At 66.1% G+C, this 22,347-nt stretch overlaps 1 protein-coding gene across 1 annotated transcript in view; it reads left to right on the top strand.

Annotated features, from left to right (window-relative positions):
• The first annotated feature begins 298 nt into the window (after positions 1-298).
• Positions 299-22,347, top strand: part of MUC2 (mucin 2, oligomeric mucus/gel-forming) — a 30,329-nt gene continuing 8,280 nt past the window's right edge. The window contains exons 1-39 of the mRNA XM_045557085.1: positions 299-374; positions 1,249-1,519; positions 2,405-2,519; positions 2,815-2,905; positions 2,979-3,088; positions 3,180-3,390; positions 3,528-3,653; positions 4,013-4,130; positions 4,214-4,352; positions 4,556-4,669; positions 4,750-4,819; positions 5,004-5,141; positions 5,245-5,409; positions 5,845-5,939; positions 6,172-6,298; positions 6,589-6,844; positions 7,008-7,060; positions 7,175-7,275; positions 7,521-7,672; positions 7,983-8,121; positions 8,608-8,718; positions 8,801-8,980; positions 9,059-9,298; positions 10,343-10,499; positions 10,762-10,893; positions 11,392-11,539; positions 11,790-11,833; positions 12,132-12,365; positions 12,846-12,863; positions 13,440-14,842; positions 14,972-15,130; positions 15,494-15,673; positions 15,827-16,495; positions 16,895-17,341; positions 17,600-17,713; positions 18,152-18,277; positions 18,704-18,976; positions 19,232-19,336; positions 19,379-21,830. Coding sequence (XP_045413041.1) covers positions 299-374; positions 1,249-1,519; positions 2,405-2,519; positions 2,815-2,905; positions 2,979-3,088; positions 3,180-3,390; positions 3,528-3,653; positions 4,013-4,130; positions 4,214-4,352; positions 4,556-4,669; positions 4,750-4,819; positions 5,004-5,141; positions 5,245-5,409; positions 5,845-5,939; positions 6,172-6,298; positions 6,589-6,844; positions 7,008-7,060; positions 7,175-7,275; positions 7,521-7,672; positions 7,983-8,121; positions 8,608-8,718; positions 8,801-8,980; positions 9,059-9,298; positions 10,343-10,499; positions 10,762-10,893; positions 11,392-11,539; positions 11,790-11,833; positions 12,132-12,365; positions 12,846-12,863; positions 13,440-14,842; positions 14,972-15,130; positions 15,494-15,673; positions 15,827-16,495; positions 16,895-17,341; positions 17,600-17,713; positions 18,152-18,277; positions 18,704-18,976; positions 19,232-19,336; positions 19,379-21,830 — 9,859 coding nt within the window. The remainder of the gene's footprint in view (positions 375-1,248; positions 1,520-2,404; positions 2,520-2,814; positions 2,906-2,978; positions 3,089-3,179; positions 3,391-3,527; positions 3,654-4,012; positions 4,131-4,213; positions 4,353-4,555; positions 4,670-4,749; positions 4,820-5,003; positions 5,142-5,244; positions 5,410-5,844; positions 5,940-6,171; positions 6,299-6,588; positions 6,845-7,007; positions 7,061-7,174; positions 7,276-7,520; positions 7,673-7,982; positions 8,122-8,607; positions 8,719-8,800; positions 8,981-9,058; positions 9,299-10,342; positions 10,500-10,761; positions 10,894-11,391; positions 11,540-11,789; positions 11,834-12,131; positions 12,366-12,845; positions 12,864-13,439; positions 14,843-14,971; positions 15,131-15,493; positions 15,674-15,826; positions 16,496-16,894; positions 17,342-17,599; positions 17,714-18,151; positions 18,278-18,703; positions 18,977-19,231; positions 19,337-19,378; positions 21,831-22,347) is intronic.

Genomic DNA, 22,347 nt, shown 5'->3' on the forward strand with positions numbered 1-22,347 from the left:
CATGCTTTCGGCTGGACGCCCGTCCCCTGGCCCCACGGGGCCTGGTCCCGCTAGGAGCTGGGAGAGACTGGAGCTCCCCCTTGGGCGTGTGTTAGGTTAGGGGGCTGCCGTGAGTTTACCTGGGAAGCTGTAAAGAGATAAACCTCAGATAACCTGAGTCAATATTTCCCCACAGCTGTTTTCTAGATAATCTGGCAAACGCCCCACCCACGCCCGCCCCTCCCCGCCCTCCCACTGGGGCATAAAAGGCCCGGACCCCGGCCCCGGGTTGCAACCCGCACCGCCCGTGCCAGCCACCATGGGCCCGCCGCTGGCCCGCCTGGTGGCCGTCTGCCTGGCCCTGTCTGTGGCCGGCAGCTCGGAGTCCCAGCAAGGTGAGAGGGCCGGGCAGGGGGTGGCAGAATGTTCGCAGGCGACCCCAGCCCTTGGGGAGGTCCCAAGGGCACCAAAGCAGCCTGAGCGGCTACGGCTGGGTCTTCCCCCGCCTGGGTGGGGCCTTCTGCAGCAGCCCCCACCCTGGGGACCCTCGGGGCAGGGGGCGAGGATGGGTCTTTGGTTCCCCATCCCCTTGGGGCCCAGTGGGGTCCAGGGCCCAGTGCCAGGTGGAAACAGCAGCCAGGCCGTGTCCTCGGGCGTGCGGGGGGCATGGGTGGCCAGGACCCCTCAGGAGGCCACAGTCCCAGGGACTCTTGGATGGCCAAGGCCAACACGGGCCCTTCTAGAGAGTGGGCTGTTTGTCCTCCTGGTGCAGGCTCCCCTCAGCCAGGAAAGAGTGTGGACAGAGGATGGGAGACCCCCACCCCCTGGGACGGGAGAGACCCCCGTCCCACGGGGCCGAGTGCAAAGCCAGGGATGGGGTGTTTGGGGGGCCGAGTGCAAAGCCAGGGACGGGGTGTTTGGGGGGCCGAGTGCAAAGCCAGGGACGGGGTGTTTGGGGGGCTGAGTGCAAAGCCAGGGACGGGGTGTTTGGGGGGCCGAGTGCAAAGCCAGGGACGGGGTGGTCAGGGGGCTGAGTGCAAAGCCAGGGACGGGGTGTTTGGTGGGTTGAGTGCAAAGACAGGGACAGGCCGTCGGGGGTCCTGGCCCCGGGGGTGGACGTGCTGTGGGCAGCCTCTGAGGGTCCGGCCCTGTCCTGCTGGATGCAGGTGGGTGGGCCGGGGCAGGCCGGGGTCCGGTGCCTGTGGCGGGGCCTCCGAGGGCAGCTTCGGGGGCAGGGGACACTCAGCCCTGTTCCCACTGCTCCGCCAGCCGTCCGGAGCCAGAACCACGGCCACAACGTCTGCAGCACCTGGGGCGACTTCCACTACAAGACCTTCGACGGCGACATCTACCGCTTCCCCGGCCTCTGCGAGTACAACCTGGCGTCCGACTGCAGGGACTCCTACAAGGAGTTCTCCGTGCACCTGAAGCGGGCCGAGAGCCAGGACGGGGGCCTCCCGCAGATCAAGTCCGTGCTGCTGACCCTCAGGGACGACGCCGTCTACCTCACGAGCCGGCTGGTCGTGGTGAACGGCGCCTTGTGAGTGGGGCCCTCCCACATCCCAGTACCGGGGCGCGACGGCTCCCGCGGGCAAGCACGTCCCCGCGCTGCCCCTGAGACCCCCTCTGCCCCAGCACTCTAAGGACAGCCTTGAGCTCTGAGTTCAGGTCACTAATTCATTCAGCAAACACCGCTGAGCCCGGCCAGCAGGCGAGGGCCTGACTGGTCCCGGGGGTCCTTCGCAGCCCCTGGCCCTGGAGCCCACCCGGCTCGGCCGCCTGCAGTCCTGGCCGTGTGCACCTCCCCTGGCTAGAGTTACCCTGCAGACCTATTGTTCCCGGATTGTCTCTGCAACAATGAGGCCCAATAAGCGCATTTCTGTCCCACCTGCAGGACTCGCCCTTTTCCTGCCCCGGGGCGGGGGGGGGCCTGTTTCTTGCCCGAGGCTCCATCCTGGGGGGAGCAGGGGCCCGTGGGGTGAGGCGCAGGGGCTGGGGTGAGCAGCTGCAGGGTCGGCCCTGGGGGCCACAGGGCAGGGGTTGGAGACCCGTGGGCGGGGCCCTCGCTCAGGGGGCCTGGAGGCGGCTGGGCTGTCCGGCCCCCTCCTCCCCTAGACCTGGTGCCCTCGGCCCCAGGGAGGGCCGTGCCCAGCACAGGGCCCCGGGGCAGGAGAGCCGTGTGGGGCTGGCTCCGCCCAGTCGGGGAGGACAGGTGCTTCCTGCCCACGCCCGTGCGCCCCCCGCCCCCGCCGGGCTGGTGCCCCACAGCACACGCGAGGCACACGGGATGCACATGTGAGGCACACGCTGTGTGCGCGAGATGCCCACGTGACATTCGCAGCCCCAGCACCCCCAGGCAGCGGGACCCTGGCGGGGAGGGCCGGCCGGGTGGCCCCTGCGGGGCGTGAGACTCCTGTGCCCGCAGGGTCAGCACCCCGCACTACAGCTCCGGGCTGCTCATCGAGCGGAACAAGGTCTACACCAAGGTCTACTCCCGCGTCGGGCTCACCCTCATGTGGGACCAGGAGGACTCGCTCATGGTATGCGCCAGCGGCAAGGAGCCGGGGGCAGGGACCTCCAGGGAGGGCAGAGGTGGGGCACGACCCCGCAGCCGGGGTCGAGGGTCAGCAGCGGAAGCAGGCCTGGCCTCACTCGGCTAGCGCGGGCCTGGGCGGGGCCCTCCCCGTGACCCCTGCCAGGCATCTCTGTGGCCCAGCCGGGCCCTCCTGCCCCACCGGGCTGCGGCCCAAACAAGGGGCAAGTTTGTGGGGTCCCGCTGGTGGCCCTGGCCCCTGGGCCTGGCCAAGCCAGCTCACCTGGCTGCTCCCCGCACAGCTGGAGCTGGAGAGCAAATTCGGGAACAGCACCTGCGGCCTGTGTGGGGACTACAACGGGCTGCAGTCCTACTCCGAGTTCATCTCCGAAGGTGAGGCCGGCTCCGGCGGGCGGGGGTGGGGCGGCTGCGGCTGCGGCCCCGCTGAAGGGCTGTGCTCCCCCAGGCGTGCTCTTCAGCCCCCTGGAGTTCGGGAACATGCAGAAGGTCAACACGCCGGGGGAGGAGTGCGAGAACCCTGAGGAGGCCACGGAGACCGATTCCTGCTCCGAGCACGTGAGTTTCCGCCCGCAGCCCCCGCCCTGGCGGCCACCCCTGGGGCGGGGTGAGGGGCACGAGCAGCCTGCCCACCCGCCTCTGTCCCCAGCGTGACCAGTGTGAGAGGCTGCTGACCCTCGAGGCCTTCGAGGCCTGCCAGGACCTGGTGTCGCGGGAGCCGTTCGTGAGTGCCTGCGTGCAGGACCAGTGCCGGTGCGCGGCCGGCGACAGCTGCATCTGCAGCACCGTGGCCGAGTTCTCGCGCCAGTGCTCCCACGCCGGCGGCCGGCCCGGGAACTGGAGGAACGACACGCTGTGCCGTAAGCGCCGCGCCCCTGCGGGCGGGACCCCGGGGAGCTCCCCGCCTGCACCCCCGAGGTGGCCTCTGCCCCCGGGCAGGGCAGCCCGATGCCGAGCGCCCCGCGGCCGGCTCACCCCGCGGCCGTTGCCGTTCCAGCCAAGAGCTGCCCCTACAACATGGTTTACCTGGAGAGCGGCTCGCCCTGCGTGGACAGCTGCTCACACCTGGAGGTCAGCAGGCTGTGTGAGGAGCATCGCATGGACGGCTGCTTCTGCCCGGAAGGTGCGCGCTCGGGAGCCGGGCGGGAGGAGGGGCGCTGCCCCGAGGCCGCCGCGGCCTTGCTGCCTTGGGCTGAGGCTCTCACCTCACTGAGGGGCGGCTTTGCCGGACGGTGGGGCAGCGACGGCACAGGAAGTGCCTCTCTCCCCTCTCGGGCCCCCCATCCCAGGGGCAGGTCCGGACGGACGGGCACCAAGGCCAAGACCCTCCTGCAGCGGTGGCTTCAGGGGGCTTAGGAGGGGCCAGCCTTCCTGGTCATCACCTGCCCCTGGCCTGAGGGCAGTGGGAACCGCAGGTGTCGGAGGTGCCTGCGGGGGGTGGGGGGGGCGGCTGGGGTCACGCCGCGTCCCTGGCTCTCCCAGGCACCGTGTACGACGACATCTCGGGCAGGGGCTGCATCCCCGCCAGCCAGTGCTCCTGCAGGCTGCACGGGCAGCAGTACGCGCCGGGCCGGGAGGTCTCCAGCGACTGCGAGCAGTGGTGAGGCTCGCCCCCGGGCTCGGGGACCTCGAGGGCCGGTGCAGCCGCCGAGCGCTGAGCCTGTGCCCCCCGCCCCCCAACAGTGTCTGCAGTGCCGGCCGCTGGGAGTGCAAAGAGCTGCCGTGCCCTGGGACCTGTGCCCTGGAGGGAGGTGCCCACATCACCACCTTCGATGGGAAAAAGTACACCTTCCACGGGGACTGCTACTACGTCCTGGCCAAGGTAGGCTGGCCGGGGGCCGGGGTGTGGGGCCGGCGGCGGGCCCTTGGCCATCCGGTGCCAGCGGCAGCCAGGCGCTGCCCTGGACGTTGCTCTGGGCTGGAGTCTGGGACGCAGCGTCCCCCCGAATGCCTGCTGGGGCCGGGACTACGGGGGCTACCTGCCCACCCGGCCCTCGGCCCCTGCAACGCCGCCCCTCCCCGCAGGACGACAACAACAACGGCTCCTACGCCCTCCTGGGCGAGCTGGCGCCCTGCGGCTCCACGGAGCAGCAGACCTGCCTGAAGTCGCTGCTGCTGCTGGCTGACGACCAGAAAAACGTGAGCCCCCCACCCCCCACCCCAGCGCCCCGGGGGCCCCACAGCCCCCACAGCCCCTCGCAGCCTGGCCTTCCCCGCAGGTGGTGGCCTTCAGGTCAGACGGCACCGTGCTGCTGAACGAGCTGGAGATGCAGCTGCCCCACGTGACCGGTGAGTCCCGCCCGCCCCGCTGGGCCCGGATCCGCCAGGAGGCTGGTGGGTGGGCCGGGGGAGGGGCCCTGTGGCGTCTGGCAGACCCGCTGTCCTTGGGCCTCTGCTGGGGGCAGTGGGAGGGTGTCCCTCCTGCCGAGGGACCCAGAGCCCACGGCGCCCCCCTCACTGTGCCTCCCCGCAGCGAGCTTCTCGGTGCTCCGCCCGTCCTCCAACCACATCGCCCTGAGCACGGCCTTCGGCCTCCGGCTGCAGGTGCAGCTGGCGCCCGTCATGCAGCTCTTCCTGACGCTGGACCAGGACGCGCAGGGCCAGGTGCAGGGTGAGTGGCCCCGCCCCGCCTGCCGCCTGCAGGGCCCCCCGGGGGGCCTGGCCCCCGCCCGCCCCGGCCCTGCCCCAGCCCCAGCCCTGTCCTGCTTCCTCAGGCCTCTGCGGGAACTTCAACGGCCTGGAAGCGGACGACTTCCAGACGGCGGGCGGGCTGGTGGAGGCCACGGGGGCCGGCTTCGCCAACACCTGGAAGGCCCAGTCGAGCTGTGAGGACAAGGACGACTGGCTGGACGACCCCTGCACCCTGAGCGTGGAGAGCGGTGAGGCCCAGCCTGCCTTGGGGACGCGGGCGCGGTGAGGTGGGGAGGAGGGGTGCCCTCTGCACGGGCTCACCTGCTGCTTCCCGCCCAGCGGCTGGTTTATGGTGACCCATGGTGGCACCTGCCAGGTGACCTGGCAGAGGAGCAGGGCCACTAATTGCTGGGTGGTGGCCCTGGCCCTGGCGCTGGCCTGGTGCCACAGCAGCGTGACCCTGCTGCCCCATCACACGTCACCTGGATGCCAGGCCCATCAGGGTCCAGAGGGGGAGTGGGGGGCCCTGAAGCAGGGGGGCCCATCTTGCTTGAAGCTGCCTGGAGATTTGCCCAGAGGGAGGGGCCTGGGCTTGGGTCCGCTCCAGCCTGGGCCACCAGGAGGCCAGACCCAGGGGACGTCAGGGACCCAGCCCCGGCTGAGGCTCTGCCCCCCACCCTTAGCCAACTACGCCGAGCACTGGTGCTCCCTTCTAAAGAACACGAAGACAGTCTTCGGCAGGTGCCACGCGGCTGTGGACCCCACCGAGTATTACAAGGTGAGCAGAGCTGCACCTGCTCGGTGCCTGGCAGGGTCCCGAAAGCCATCAGGCGTCCCTGGAGCCCTGGCTGAGCCTGCCGGTAGCCGAGCATGTGTGTGTGTGTGTGTGTGTGTGCACACGCGAGCACACGTCTGTGAGTGCCGGCACGTGTGTGAGTGTCGCCTGCGCTTGGGGGGTGCCGGGGCCATGCCCGGCCTCCGCGTCACCGTCCGCTTTGCTTTGCCCCCAGAGGTGCAAATACGACACGTGCAACTGTCAGAACAACGAAGACTGCCTGTGCGCGGCCCTGTCCTCCTACGCACACGCGTGTGCGGCCAGGGGCGTCACGCTGTGGGGCTGGAGGGAGGACGTCTGCAGTGAGTGCCCTGGGGACCTGGCTGTGGGTGGTGGGGGATGGGGGCAGTTCTCTGCCGCCGGTGGCCCGGCTTCCAGCTTCACTGGTCAGGAGTAGACAAAGGGGCAGGGGCACCGCAGGGACCGCAGCCCCGAGCTGTGGCAGCTGAATCCGGAGCCGGGGGTCCCAGGTCACTGCTTTCCCTGGCCCCTGGGCCTTTCCGGGCAGAGTGGGGGCTCAGGGACAGCCTGTGGGGTGGGAGTCGGGGGCAGGTCCCTGCTGCCCCTCACGCCGGCCCCGCGGTGCCCGCAGACAGCGACGTGGACTCCTGCTCCAGCTCACAGCTCTTCCTGTACAACCTGACCACCTGCCAGCAGACCTGCCGCGCCCTCTCCGACCCCGACGCCCACTGTCTGCAGGGCTTTGTGCCTGTGGACGGCTGCGGCTGCCCCGACCACACCTTCCTGGACGAGAAGGGCCACTGTGTGTCCCTGGCCAAGTGCTCCTGCTACCACCGTGGCCTCTACCTGGAGGCGGGGGACGTGGTCGTGAGGCAGGACGAGCGATGGTGGGTGCCGGGACCCAGGGAGGGGCGCGGCGTGGGGGCCGGGGCATCCGTCCGAGTCTGCCCCGAGCAGAGACCTGGGAGGCCGCACCTGGGGGCGCTTCTGAGAGGGGCCGCTCTGCACGGGGACGGAGCCTGAGCCCCGCTCACCACCCCTCCCTCACAGCGTCTGCCGGAACGGGAGGCTGCACTGCGCACAGGTCAAGCTGCTCGGGCAGAGTGAGTGGACACCTCCCCTTGCTCCGCCACGTGCCCAGGCCCGCTCCCCCCACCCCCCGCCTGCCTGAGCCCCCCAGCTGCCGCTTGAGCTGAGACAGCCCCTCCGTCCTGCAGGCTGTGCGGCCCCGAAGATCTACATCGACTGCAACAATCTGACAGCCCTGGTGGTCACGCAGCCCCGGCCCGTCAGCTGCCAGACGCTGGCCGCCGGCTATGTGCGTGTCGGGGGCTGCCATGGGCGGGCGGGGGGTCTCTGCTGTCTGGGCCTGTCGTGAGGGTACAGGGGGGCTCCCATGCCGCGCCCCCCACCCCGGGGCCTGGGTGCCGAGTCCTGTGGACATCCCCCTGCCCCTGGGAGGGGCGTGGAGGCCCGTGGGCCCGCCGGGCACGGGGCCAGGACCTCTCCCCGGGGAGGCGGCGGCCTCACCCGCCCGCTGAGCGCGGCCTGCTCTGTCCCCAGTACCACACCGAGTGCATCAGCGGCTGCGTGTGCCCCGACGGGCTGATGGACGACGGCCGTGGCGGCTGCGTGGTGGAGGAGGAGTGCCCCTGCGTCCACAACAGAGACGTGTATTCCCCCGGGGACAAGATCACGGTGGACTGCAACAGCTGGTAAGCCGGCCTGGCAGCCACCGAGCACACACCAAGGGGCAGGTGCCTGTCCTGTGGGGTCTGCTGGGTCCTGTGGGATCACGTGGTGGCCCCCATGGCAGGGTGGTCTTCCGTGTCTGCCGCTGGCCCCGGAGCCAAGGGGGATGTGTTTGGTGCTGCTTGCGGGGCTGGGCTGGGTGCTTGCAGGTGTCCCATGTGCGCTGCCTGGGACGCCGTCCACACGGTAGTGCCCGGGGTCTCGTCCAGGCCCCGCTTGAGCAGGGGTGGGGCCTGGCCCCCAGGTCCCTTCAGGCTCCTCTGCTGTCCTCAGCACCTGCCAGGGGGGACGCTGGGTGTGCACCCAGTCTGTGTGCCACGGCTCCTGCGCCATCTACGGGAGTGGCCACTACATCACCTTTGACGGGAAACACTACGACTTTGACGGACACTGCTCCTACGTGGCTGTCCAGGTGAGGCCACGGACATGGCCCAGTCTGCCCCGCGTGTGGCCCTCAGCCCACGATGGAGCCCCGGGACGTGGGACGGGCCGGCCCTTCCTGGGCCCCAGCCCAAGCCCTCGGGGGATCCGGCCTTCCAGCAGTGGGTGGGGGGCACGACGATGCCCCTTCCCCCGCGCTGTGACCCCCCGTGGGTGCCTGGGGAGGGTGGGGTTGACAGACCAGCGTGGGGACTGAGGGGCCTGTGGGGGGAGTTACGACAGGTCAAGGAGGGCTGGGCCTAGGCGGCTGCCACACTGTGCTCTAAGCCCCACGCCCCTGCGCAGTTCCTGGTCCCCAGCCAAGAGAGGAGGGGCTGAGGCTTGGTGGGGTCCGAGTCAGGGCGCAGCCCCCAGACCGGGCAGGGCGGGCCAGGGTCTGTCTGCTCTGGAGGCTGCCCGGCCCCTGCCGGCTGGGGTGCGCCGGGCCCCTGCGGCTGACGCTGCCCTGTGGCCCCAGGACTACTGCGGCCAGAACTCCTCGCTGGGCTCCTTCAGTGTCATCACCGAGAACGTCCCCTGTGGCACCACGGGTGTCACCTGCTCTAAGGCCATCAAGATCTTCTTGGGGGTGAGTGCTGCCGGCCCCTGGGGACCCTGGAGCCCTCGGGGACGCTGGGGCCTGCCAGTGACCGGCCTTCTCCTCTGGGCAGAGGACAGAGCTGAAGCTGGAAGACAAGCAGCGTGTGGTGATCCAGCGCGACGTGGGCCACCACGTGGCCTACACCACACGAGAGGTGGGCCAGTACCTGGTGGTGGAGGCCAGCATTGGCGTCATCGTCATCTGGGACAAGAAGACCACTGTCTTTGTCAAGCTGGCTCCATCCTACCAGGTGGGCGCCACCCCCGCCCCCCTGCCCGCCCCTCCCTCCCCCGCAGCCCCTTCCCCGAGCTGAGCGTGTCCCTCGCAGGGCGCCGTGTGTGGCCTGTGCGGGAACTTCGACTACCGCTCCAGCAACGACTTCACCACGCGGGACCACATGGTGGTCAGCAGCGAGCTGGACTTTGGCAACAGCTGGAAAGAGGCCTCCAGCTGCCCAGACGTGAGCAGCGTCCCCGAGCCCTGCAGCCTGAACCCGCACCGCCAGGCCTGGGCCGAGAAGCAGTGCAGCATCCTCAAGAGCAGCGTGTTCAGCGCCTGCCACAGCAAGGTGGGGCACGGGCGGGGCCAGGGCATGCTAATGAGAAGGGCATGACTATGGGTGGGGCCAGGGCATGCTAATGAGAAGGGCGTGGCTATGGCCAGGACATGCTAATGAGAAGGGCATGACTATGGGTGGGGCCAGGGCATGCTAATGAGAAGGGCATGGCTATGGCCAGGACATGCTAATGAGAAGGGCATGACTATGGGTGGGGCCAGGGCATGCTAATGAGAAGGGCATGGCTATGGCCAGGACATGCTAATGAGAAAGGCATGGCTATGGCCAGGGCATGCTAATGAGAAGGGCGTGGCTATGGCCAGGACATGCTAATGAGAAAGGCATGGCTGTGGCCAGGGCATGCTAATGAGAAGGGCATGGCTATGGGTGGGGCCATGGCATGCTAATGAGAAAGGCATGGCTATGGGTGGGGCCATGGCATGCTAATGAGAAAGGCATGACTATGGGTGGGGCCAGGGCATGCTAATGAGAAGGGCGTGGCTATGGCCAGGACATGCTAATGAGAAAGGCATGGCTGTGGCCAGGGCATGCTAATGAGAAGGGCGTGGCTATGGGTGGGGCCATGGCATGCTAATGAGATGGGCATGGCCATAGGTGGGGTCGGGCTGGGGGCTGCTTCTCCGAGGGCTCTGTGGGCACCTTGCAAGCGCCTTCCAGCTTTGGCTCTGTCCTGTGTCTGTTGGCCACGTGACCATATGACCAGCTCTTCCTCTGAGACCCCTGGCTGGACCTCTAGCCTCCGCTACCTTGCTAGGCTCACAGGCTCACCTGGGAGGGAGAAAGGACCCAACGCCCACTAAGGCCCTGGCCCTCAGCTAGGGCAGTGGGAGGTGGGCGGGTTTTGGGATTGTTGTCCTACAGCTGAGGACCGCGGGGCTCCAGAAGCCACGGTCGTCCAGACGTCTGTGCTGGGGGCCCTGGGAGGCTGGTACCGGGTGACGTGCCTGTCCTAGGAGCAGGGCCAGCCACAGGGTCCTGAGCTTCTGGCCTCGTGAAGGCAGCACGGGCCCGGGGCACACTGAAGTCCTCCCCCAGGTGGACCCCACGGCCTTCTACGAGGCCTGCGTGCACGACTCGTGCTCCTGCGACACGGGTGGGGACTGCGAGTGCTTCTGCTCCGCCGTGGCCGCCTACGCCCAGGAGTGTACCAAGGAGGGGGCCTGCGTGTTCTGGAGGACGCCGGACCTGTGCCGTGAGTGCGCACCGGTTCTGGGCTCAGGGCTGACGGGGGCAGGGGCTGGCGGCACTCCTGGCCCACCTAGCGAACGCGTGTCGGGTGCCTGTCGTCCATCCCCTCCCCCACTCCCCGGGCATCCTTCTTCGGGGCCACGGAGGGACCTGGGATGGCAGGAGTGAGCTCGGTGCGCCGCTGCCCCCGGCCCCCACCCAGCCTCACTCGCACCTTGGCGCCCACCTGCGCCCTCCGAGTCTGACCCACCCCTGTCTGCCCCCAGCTGTGTTCTGCGACTACTACAACCCTCCGCACGAGTGTGAGTGGCACTACGAGCCGTGCGGGAACCGCAGCTTCGAGACCTGCAGGACGCTCAACGGCATCCACTCCAACATCTCTGTGTCCTACCTGGAGGGTGAGCGGCGCCAGCAGCCCACGTAGGGCACGGCCTCCGGGGAGTGATGGCCCGCCCGCCCGGCCCATGTGGGGCGGAAGGCGGTGCGGTCTGGAGACCCACAGGGACACCCGGAGAGATGTCCCCGAGGCCTGCGGGGGCCAGGCTCACCTTGTCGCAGATTCAGGGAGGAAGCAGCTTGACGGGCAAATGCGAGATGTCAGGAGTTGGGGTGCTGTGGGCAGCCGGGGGGGGCATTGCAGACACAGGTCTGGGGGTCCTCTGTGGGCATCTGAGCTGGGAACTAGTGCAGAAAAGGAGCAAGGCAGGGAAGGAATGTCCCACCATGCAGAGGGACGTGGGCCGGGCGTGGCTCGGGGGCTGGGAAAGGCCGGGCTGGCCCCCAGCAGGCCACCGGGAGACCCCTGGCTGAAGAACCCTGGGAGGATGGGTGACGGGTGGGTCTGCGGGACGGGGGTCCTCTGCAGTGGTCCCAGCCCTGTGTCTGCACCCCCCCAGGCTGCTACCCCCGATGCCCTAAGGACAGGCCCATCTATGACGAGGACCTGAAGAAGTGTGTCTCTGGGGACAAGTGTGGCTGCTACATGGAAGACACTCGCTACCTACCGGGAGACTCGGTTCCCACCGAGGAGATCTGCAAGTCTTGGTACCTAAGCCCACGTGGCGGGGGCCTGGGAGCCCTCCGCTGGCGTCCTGTCCAGGCGGGCTGGCGTCTCCTGCCTGGCCTTGCTCCCTTCCTGCCCACAGTTGGAACCCAGGGGTGGGCTCCTTTGGCGCTGGCTTTCAGGGCAGCGCAGGGGTCTCTAGGCTGCACTCGCAGTGGGGGAAGCGGCGTCTGAGCCGGGAGGGGAGGCCGGGGCGGGGAGGCCCCTGCAGCCGTGGCCCTTGCCTTGCAGCGTGTGCACCAACTCTTCTCACATCGTCTGCCGGCCCGAAGAAGGTAAGGGGGCCGCGGGCCAGGGCCCCTGACCGGGGCAGCCAGGGCTGGGGCGGGGCTGCTCTCTCTCCCAGGCAGTGCCCCCGTGGGCCCCCTGCCACGCGGCTGCCTTGGAGCTCACGCGACACGTCTGCCTCTTGTGGGGAGCGGGGGCCCTGTGGGCCAGCGTCTGTCCTGACAGGAGCCCTGTTTCCGGGGGGGGGGGGCTCTGGGGCTGGAGTCCCCCTACGGCGTGTGTCTGCCACTTGTTAGAACTGGGGTGTGCCCGGCTGTCCCCACCGCTCGCTCCCTCTCACCCCAGGGAAGATTTTCAACTGGACCCAGGATGGCGTCTTCTGCTACTGGGAGACCTGCGGGCCCAACGGGACGGTGGAGAAGCACTTCAACATCTGCGCGTCCACCACGACGCGCCCGTCCACCCCGACACGCCCGTCCACCCCGACACGCCCATCCACCCCGACGGTCTCCACCACAGCCACCCTCGGCAGCAGCACCAGCTTCACCACCACCACCGCCACCCTGACCCCCAGCACAGGTGAGCCCCGGCCGCGTCCCTGACGTCCTGGGCCTGGCCCTGCCCTGCACCCAGCACTGGCCCCCGGCACAGACGGCCCTTCTAGGGACAGGGGCCCGCCAGGCTCTGGCCCCTGGGAATCGCCGCAAGGTGAGGGCACTGGCATTGCTCTGACCCGGGGGACGTGGCCCCTGATTCCCTGGCCTCGTGAGCTGAGATGGCCACAGCACGTCCACATCCCCAAGCCCAGACCACAGTGGAAGGTGACTTGGGGACATTTCCAACAACCAGCAGGAAAATATCCCTCAGGGTTAGGGAAGTCGGAGACATTTCCTTAAGTGCCTCTGCGTTGGTTCTGGCTGAAACTGCAGCCCCCATCCCACACGCTGCCAGGGCTGTGACAGCCACAGGAAAAAAGACACTTTTAAAAATTTAAAAAAGACTATTAGAAACCCTGACATAGGCAATAATGTCCTCTCTTTTCCCCTCTCTTCATTGCAGTGTCATCAACGACTCAGCGTAAGTGACGTGGGTGGCGTCTCACACTGACACCCAGCAGCAAGGGCGCACGGCCCCGGGCTCCCTCGGCACGCAGACGTGAGGGCGGGCGCACCTGCCCACGGAGCAAAGATGGGTGTATTTCGGGGGCTGCGCAGGGTGTGCGGAGGGCAGGCCCCGATGAGGCGGGACTTGCGCAGCTGTGTTGGCCACCTTGGTGGTCAAGAGTAGAGACAAAGCCCCCTCTGGCTTCCTCGGGGAAACGGGTGACCCCTTTGTTCCTTAGTTTTTTGACACAAATATTTGAGACTAGTTGAGGAGGGGCACCGGGCCGCAGCTTGGAGACAGGGCGTGACACGCCTAGGCATGGCCTGGTGTGGCCCCTCCTCTCCGCTCGGTTTTCAGTTGCAAAATGAGGCTGGCAGTGGGGTCCAGCCCTGGACCCTGGCCCTACAATCTGGTCCCAGCAATGACTGGGAAAGGAGGGGCTGGATCTGGGGGACGGTCACAGAGGCCACTGAGTCCTCTGAGTCACGGTGGCCTCCTAGAGGTTCCTGCCTTGAGGCACGGTGACCAATGCCAGCTTTGCTCCCCTAGATCTGTGCTGCTTCTGGTCCGAATGGATCAACGAGCACCAGCCGGACGGCGGCAGTGACAGTGGTGACCGAGAGACGTTTGAGGGTGTCTGCACGGCTCCCGAGGTCATCGAGTGCAGGTCGGCCGCAGAGCCCCACCTCAGCTGGGAGGAGCTGGGCCAGAAGGTTCAGTGTGACGTCTCACTTGGCTTCATCTGCAACAATGAAGATCAGTTCGAAAACGAACCATTTGGAATCTGCTATGACTACGAGATACGTGTGTATTGCTGTGTGCCGATGGATATCTGCCCTACGTCCACCCCAGCCACCATGACCACAAGGACCACGCCCATCCCTCCAACCACCACGCCCATCCCTCCAACCACCACCCCCATCCCTCCAACCACCACCACGCACATCCCTCCAACCACCACGCCCATCCCTCCAACCACCACCCCCATCCCTCCAACCACCACTACGCCCATCCCACCAACCACCACCCCCATCCCTCCAACCACCACCACGCCCATCCCTCCAACCACCACCACGCCCATCCCTCCAACCACCACCACGCCCATCCCTCCAACCACCACGCCCATCCCTCCAACCACCACCACGCCCATCCCTCCAACCACCAGGCCCATCCCTCCAACCACCACCCCCATCCCTCCAACCACCACCACGCCCATCCCTCCAACCACCAGGCCCATCCCTCCAACCACCACCACGCCCATCCCTCCAACCACCACGCCCATCCCTCCAACCACCACCACGCCCATCCCTCCAACCACCACGCCCATCCCTCCAACCACCACCCCCATCCCTCCAACCACCACCACACCCATCCCTCCAACCACCACCCCCATCCCTCCAACCACCACCACGCCCATCCCTCCAACCACCACGCCGATCCCTCCAACCACCACCCCCATCCCTCCAACCACCACGCCCATCCCTCCAACCACCACCACGCCCATCCCTCCAACCACCACCACGCCCATCCCTCCAACCACCACCCCCATCCCTCCAACCACCACCACGCCCATCCCTCCAACCACTACCCCCATCCCTCCAACCACCACGCCCATCCCTCCAACCACCACCCCCATCCCTCCAACCACCACCACGCCCATCCCTCCAACCACTACCCCCATCCCTCCAACCACCACGCCCATCCCTCCAACCACCACCCCCATCCCTCCAACCACCACCACGCCCATCCCTCCAACCACTAGCCCGATCCCTCCAACCACCACGCCCATCCCTCCAACCACCACCCCCATCCCTCCAACCACTAGCCCGATCCCTCCAACCACCACGCCCATCCCTCCAACCACCACCCCCATCCCTCCAACCACCACCACGCCCATCCCTCCAACCACCACGCCGATCCCTCCAACCACCACCCCCATCCCTCCAACCACCACGCCCATCCCTCCAACCACCACGACGCCCATCCCTCCAACCACCACGCCCATCCCTCCAACCACCACGCCCATTCCTCCAACCACCACGCCCATCCCTACAACCACCACCACGCCCATCCCTCCAACCACCACGCCCATCCCTCGAACCACCACCACGCCCATCCCTCCAACCACCACGCCCATCCCTCCAACCACTACCCCCATCCCTCCAACCACCACCACGCCCATCCCTCCAACCACCACCCCCATCCCTCCAACCACCACCACGCCCATCCCTCCAACCACTACCCCCATCCCTCCAACCACCACGCCCATCCCTCCAACCACCACCCCCATCCCTCCAACCACCACCACGCCCATCCCTCCAACCACTACCCCCATCCCTCCAACCACCACGCCCATCCCTCCAACCACCACCCCCATCCCTCCAACCACCACCACGCCCATCCCTCCAACCACTAGCCCGATCCCTCCAACCACCACGCCCATCCCTCCAACCACCACCCCCATCCCTCCAACCACTAGCCCGATCCCTCCAACCACCACGCCCATCCCTCCAACCACCACCCCCATCCCTCCAACCACCACCACGCCCATCCCTCCAACCACCACGCCGATCCCTCCAACCACCACCCCCATCCCTCCAACCACCACGCCCATCCCTCCAACCACCACGACGCCCATCCCTCCAACCACCACGCCCATCCCTCCAACCACCACGCCCATTCCTCCAACCACCACGCCCATCCCTACAACCACCACCACGCCCATCCCTCCAACCACCACGCCCATCCCTCGAACCACCACCACGCCCATCCCTCCAACCACCACGCCCATCCCTCCAACCACTACCCCCATCCCTCCAACCACCACCACGCCCATCCCTCCAACCACTACCCCCATCCCTCCAACCACCACCACGCCCATCCCTCCAACCACCACGCCCATCCCTCCAACCACCACCACGCCCATCCCTCCAACCACCACGCCCATCCCTCCAACCACCACCACGCCCATCCCTCCAACCACCACGCCCATCCCTCCAACCACCACGCCCATCCCTCCAACCACCACCACGCCCATCCCTCCAACCACTACCCCCATCCCTCCAACCACCACCACGCCCATCCCTCCAACCACCACCACGCCCATCCCTCCAACCACCACGCCCATCCCTCCAACCACCACCACGCCCATCCCTCCAACCACCACGCCCATCCCTCCAACCACCACGCCCATCCCTCCAACCACCACCACCCCCATCCCTCCAACCACCACGCCCATCCCTCCAACCACCACGCCCATCCCTCCAACCACTACCCCCATCCCTCCAACCGCCACGCCCATCCCTCCAACCACCACCACGCCCATCCCTCCAACCACTACCCCCATCCCTCCAACCACCACGCCGATCCCTCCAACTACCACCACGCCCATCCCTCCAACCACTACCCCCATCCCTCCAACCACCACGCCCATCTCTCCAACCACCACCACGCCCATCCCTCCAACCACGACCCCCGTCCCTCCAACCACCACCACGCCCATCCCTCCAACCACCACCACGCCCATCCCTCCAACCACCACCCCCATCCCTCCAACCACCACGCCCATCCCTCCAACCACCACCACGCCCATCCCTCCAACCACCACCCCCATCCCTCCAACCACCACACCCATCCCTCCAACCACCACGCCCATCCCTCCAACCACCACCACGCCCATCCCTCCAACCACCACCACACCCATCCCTCCAACCACCACGCCCATCCCTCCAACCACCACCACACCCATCCCTCCAACCACCACGCCCATCCCTCCAACCACCACCACACCCATCCCTCCAAACACGACGCCCATCCCTCCAACCACCACCACGCCCATCCCTCCAACCACCACGCCCATCCCTCCAACCACCACACCCATCCCTCCAACCACCACCACCCCCATCCCTCCAACCACCACGCCCATCCCTCCAACCACCACCACGCCCATCCCTCCAACCACCACCCCCATCCCTCCAACCACCACCACCCCCATCCCTCCAACCACCACGCCCATCCCTCCAACCACCACCACGCCCATCCCTCCAACCACCACGCCCATCCCTCCAACCACCACACCCATCCCTCCAACCACCACCACCCCCATCCCTCCAACCACCACGCCCATCCCTCCAACCACCACCACGCCCATCCCTCCAACCACCACCCCCATCCCTCCAACCACCACGCCCATCCCTCCAACCACCACCACGCCCATCCCTCCAACCACCACGCCCATCCCTCCAACCACCACACCCATCCCTCCAACCACCACCACCCCCATCCCTCCAACCACCACGCCAATCCCTCCAACCACCACCACGCCCATCCCTCCAACCACCACGCCCATCCCTCCAACCACCACACCCATCCCTCCAACCACCACCACCCCCATCCCTCCAACCACCACGCCCATCCCTCCAACCACCACCACGCCCATCCCTCCAACCACCACCCCCATCCCTCCAACCACCACGCCCATCCCTTCAACCACCACGCCCATCCCTCCAACCACCACCACTCCCATCCCTCCAACCACTACCCCCATCCCTCCAACCACCACGCCCATCCCTCCAACCACCACCACGCCCATCCCTCCAACCACTACCCCCATCCCTCCAACCACCACGCCCATCCCTCCAACCACCACCACGCCCATCCCTCCAACCACCACCCCCATCCCTCCAACCACCACGCCCATCCCTCCAACCACCACGCCCATCCCTCCAACCACCACCACGCCCATCCCTCCAACCACCACCCCCATCCCTCCAACCACCACACCCATCCCTCCAACCACCACCACACCCATCCCTCCAACCACTACCCCCATCCCTCCAACCACCACGCCCATCCCTCCAACCACCACCACGCCCATCCCTCCAACCACTACCTCCATCCCTCCAACCACCACCCCCATCCCTCCAACCACCACGCCCATCCCTCCAACCACCACCACGCCCATCCCTCCAACCACCACCCCCATCCCTCCAACCACCACGCCCATCCCTCCAACCACTACCACGCCCATCCCTCCAACCACCACGCCCATCCCTGCAACCACTACCACGCCCATCCCTCCAACCACCACCCCCATTCCTCCAACCACCACCCCCATCCCTCCAACCACCACCACGCCCTTCCCTCCAACGACTACCCCCATCCTTCCAACCACCACCCCCATCCCTCCAACCACCACCACGCCCTTCCCTCCAACCACTACCCCCATCCCTCCAACCACCACGCCCATCCCTTCACCAACCACTACCCCCATCCTTCCAACCACTACACCCATCCCTTCACCAACCACTACCCCCATCCCTCCAACCACCACTACCATCCCTCCAACCACCACGCCCATCCCTTCACCAACCACTACCCCCATCCCTCCAACCACCACTCCCATCCCTCCAACCACCACGCCCATCCCTTCACCAACCACTACCCCCATCCCTCCAACCACCACGCCCATCCCTCCAACCACCACCACGCCCATCCCTCCAACCACCACCCCCATCCCTCCAACCACCACGCCCATCCCTCCAACCACCACTCCCATCCCTCCAACCACCACCACGCCCATCCCTCCAACCACCACCCCCATCCCTCCAACCACCACCACGCCCATCCCTCCAACCACCACCCCCATCCCTCCAACCACCACTCCCATCCCTCCAACCACCACGCCCATCCCTTCACCAACCACTACCCCCATCCCTCCAACCACCACGCCCATCCCTCCAACCACCACTCCCATCCCTCCAACCACCACCACGCCCATCCCTCCAACCACCACCACCCCCATCCCTCCAACCACCACGCCCATCCCTCCAACCACCACCACGCCCATCCCTCCAACCACTACCCCCATCCCTCCAACCACCACCCCCATCCCTCCAACCACCACCACGCCCATCCCTCCAACCACCACCCCCATCCCTCCAACCACCACACCCATCCCTTCACCAACCACTACCCCCATCCTTCCAACCACTACACCCATCCCTTCACCAACCACTACCCCCATCCCTCCAACCACTACGTCCATCCCTTCACCAACCACTACCCCCATCCCTCCAACCACCACTCCCATCCCTCCAACCACCACGCCCATCCCTCCAACCACCACCACGCCCATCCCTCCAACCACCACCCCCATCCCTCCAACCACCACCACGCCCATCCCTCCAACCACCACCCCCATCCCTCCAACCACCACGCCCATCCCTTCACCAACCACCACCCCCATCCTTCCAACCACCATGCCCATCCCTTCACCTACCACTACTCCCATCCCTCCAACCACCACGCCCATCCCTCCAACCACCACCACGCCCATCCCTCCAACCACCACGCCCATCCCTTCACCAACCACTACCCCCATCCCTCCAACCACCACTCCCATCCCTCCAACCACTACACCCATCCCTTCACCAACCACTACCCCCATCCCTCCAACTAACACCCCCATCCCTCCAACCACCACCACTCCCATCCCTTCACCAACCACTACCCCCATCCCTCCAACCACCACGCCCATCCCTTCACCAACCACTACCCCCATCCCTCCAACCACCACGACACCCATCCCTTCACGAAATACTACCCCCATCCCTCCAACCAACACCCCCATCCCTCCAACCAACACCACACCCATCCCTTCACCTACCACCACTCCCATCCTTGCAACCACCACTCCCATCCCTTCACCAACCACTACCCCTGTCCCTTCACCAACCACTACCCCCATCCCTCCAACCAACACCCCCATCCTTCCAACCACCACCACTCCTATCCCTTCACCAACCACTACCCCCATTCCTCCAACCACCACTCCCATGCTTTCAACCATCACCACCCCCCACCCTGCAACCAGCACTCCCTTGCCTCCATCAAGCACCACCCACACCACTTCAGCATCCTCAAAAACCGTGCCCACTACCACAGAGAGGACTACCTCGGTGACAACCACTACTACGACATCCACAGCCACACCTACTCCTGAGTCCACCACTCCATCCACCCCAGTGCCAACAACCACTCCATGTGTCCTTGACTGCGAATGGACCGGGTGGCTGGATTCAGGGAAAACTGACCCTATGCCATCAGGTGGAGATATAGAATTGATTGAAGATGCTTGTGGAGAAGGCTGGGCAATTAACATCTCCTGCAGAGCCACCATGTACCCCAATATTCCGATCGAACAGCTTGGACAGACCGTGGTGTGTAATGTCTCAGTGGGGCTGGAGTGCAAAAACGAAGATCAAAAGCCTGGCGGGACCATTCCCATGCCCTACTGCATCAACTACGCGATCAACGTGTACTGCTGTAAGTGTGCCAGAACAGTTGCATACACTACAACCACAGCCACCTCCACCCAGACGCCTGCTACCACCACCACACAGACCCCATCCACACCTGGTACTACCACCCTAAATACCTCACCCCCAACACCTGGTACCACCACCACAGCGACCCCACCCCCAGCACCAGGTACCACCACCACAGGGACCTCATCCCCAACACCTGGTCCCACCACAACAGGGATCCCAACCCCAACACCTAGTACCACCACGACAGGGACTTCATCCCCAGCACCTGGTCCCACAACCACAGGGAGCCCATTCACACCACCTGGAACCACCAGCACAGGGATACTGACCTCAACATCTACTACGACCACCACAGGGACCTCATCCCCAGCTTCTGCTTCCACCACCACAGAGATCCCAACCTCAGCATCTGGTGCCACAACCACAGGGATCTCATCACCAGTACTTGGTTCCACCAGCACAGGGACCCCAACCACAACACATGGTACCACCAGCACAGGGATCCCAATACCAACACCTGGTACCACCAGCACAGGGATCCCAACCTCAACACCTGGTACCTCAACCGCAGAGACTTCATCCTCAGCACCTGGTACCACCAGCACAGGGATCCCAACACCAACACCTGGTACCACCAGCACAGGGATCCCAACCTCAACACCTGGTACCACAACCGCGGAGATCTCATCCTCAGCACCTGGTACCAGCACTTCAGGGACTCCATTCACAGCACCTGGTACTACCAGCACAGGGATCCCAACCTCAACACCTGGTCCCACCACCACTGGGACCTCATCCCCAGTACCTGGTACCAGCACCACAGGGATCCCAACACCAATACCTGGTACCACCAGCAGAGGGATCCCAACCTCAACACCTAGTACCACCAGCACAGGGACCTCATCCCCAGCACCTGGTACCACCAGCACAGGGATCCCAACACCAACACCTGGTACCACCAGCACAGGGATCCCAACACCAACAGCTGGTACCACCAGCAGAGGGATCCCAACCTCAACACCTGGTACCACCACCACAGGGACCTCATCCACAGCACCTGGTACCACCAGCACAGGGATCCCAACCTCAACACCTGGTACCACAACCGCAGGGACCTCATCCCCAGCACCTAGTACCAGCACCTCAGGGACCCCATTCACAGCACCTGGTACTACCAGCACAGGGATCCCAACCTCAACACCTGGTACCACCACCACAGGGACCTCATCTTCAGCACCTGGTACCACCAGCATAGGGACCCCAACCCCAACACCTGGTACCACCACCACAGGGACCCCTACCCATACTCGAACTCCCACCACCACAAGCACAGTCATCCCGACCCCTCCAGGCACAGTGCCCACTGCTCAGTCAACCACCCCAAAATCCCAACCTGAGTCCTCCACCCCACCGACCTCTCAGTCCACCTCTTCCCTTTCCACGGAGTCCACCACTCTTTTGACCATCTCCTCACCTGCCTCGGAGACCTCTAGCACACCAGTGCCTTCCTCATCAACGGCACCAACGATTATGACGACAGAAGTCCGCACCGCTTCCTCACCTCCAGGATCTCAGGTCCCCACACCCAGCACCACTGCAGCCCCTCCAGGTAACAGACACATGGAACCACCCTTTCCTTGCCTGGAATCTCACCCAGTGCCAGTGCCTGCTCTGCACAGCAAAAGCCTATCCTAGGAAGGTTGAGGCCAGCTCTGTGTGCCTCCCTGCCCACCGAGCCTGATCGCTGGGTGTTTGGGGTGTGCTTGCCAGTTGCTGGCGTGGGCAGCAGAGCTCGAGGCCACTGTGCTTCCCACCCAGAGGCTTTCCTCAAGTGCAGCTGCATTGCCCACTTCCCTCTGCCCACTGCTGTGCGAGGTTGCATCGTGGGCAAAGTCTCTCCCATGGGAGCCCACCAGGGCTGTGCAGGGCAGGGCTTGCCAGCGAGGGCGCTGGGCATTCTGCCTTCTCCTGCTGGCACCGCCCTTCCTGGGGCCTTCACAGCCAGTCATCCTGGCACCTCCCAGATGGATCAGTGTCCTGCACCTAACCCCTGCAGCCATCTCTTATCATTAGCAGATTTGGTCAGCAAGCCATGGTGCCACCTGGAGTGGCAGCTTCCCCTGTGG

The sequence above is a fragment of the Lemur catta genome, chromosome 7 (genome assembly GCF_020740605.2).
Source record: "Lemur catta isolate mLemCat1 chromosome 7, mLemCat1.pri, whole genome shotgun sequence".
Taxonomy (NCBI): Eukaryota; Metazoa; Chordata; class Mammalia; order Primates; family Lemuridae; genus Lemur; species Lemur catta.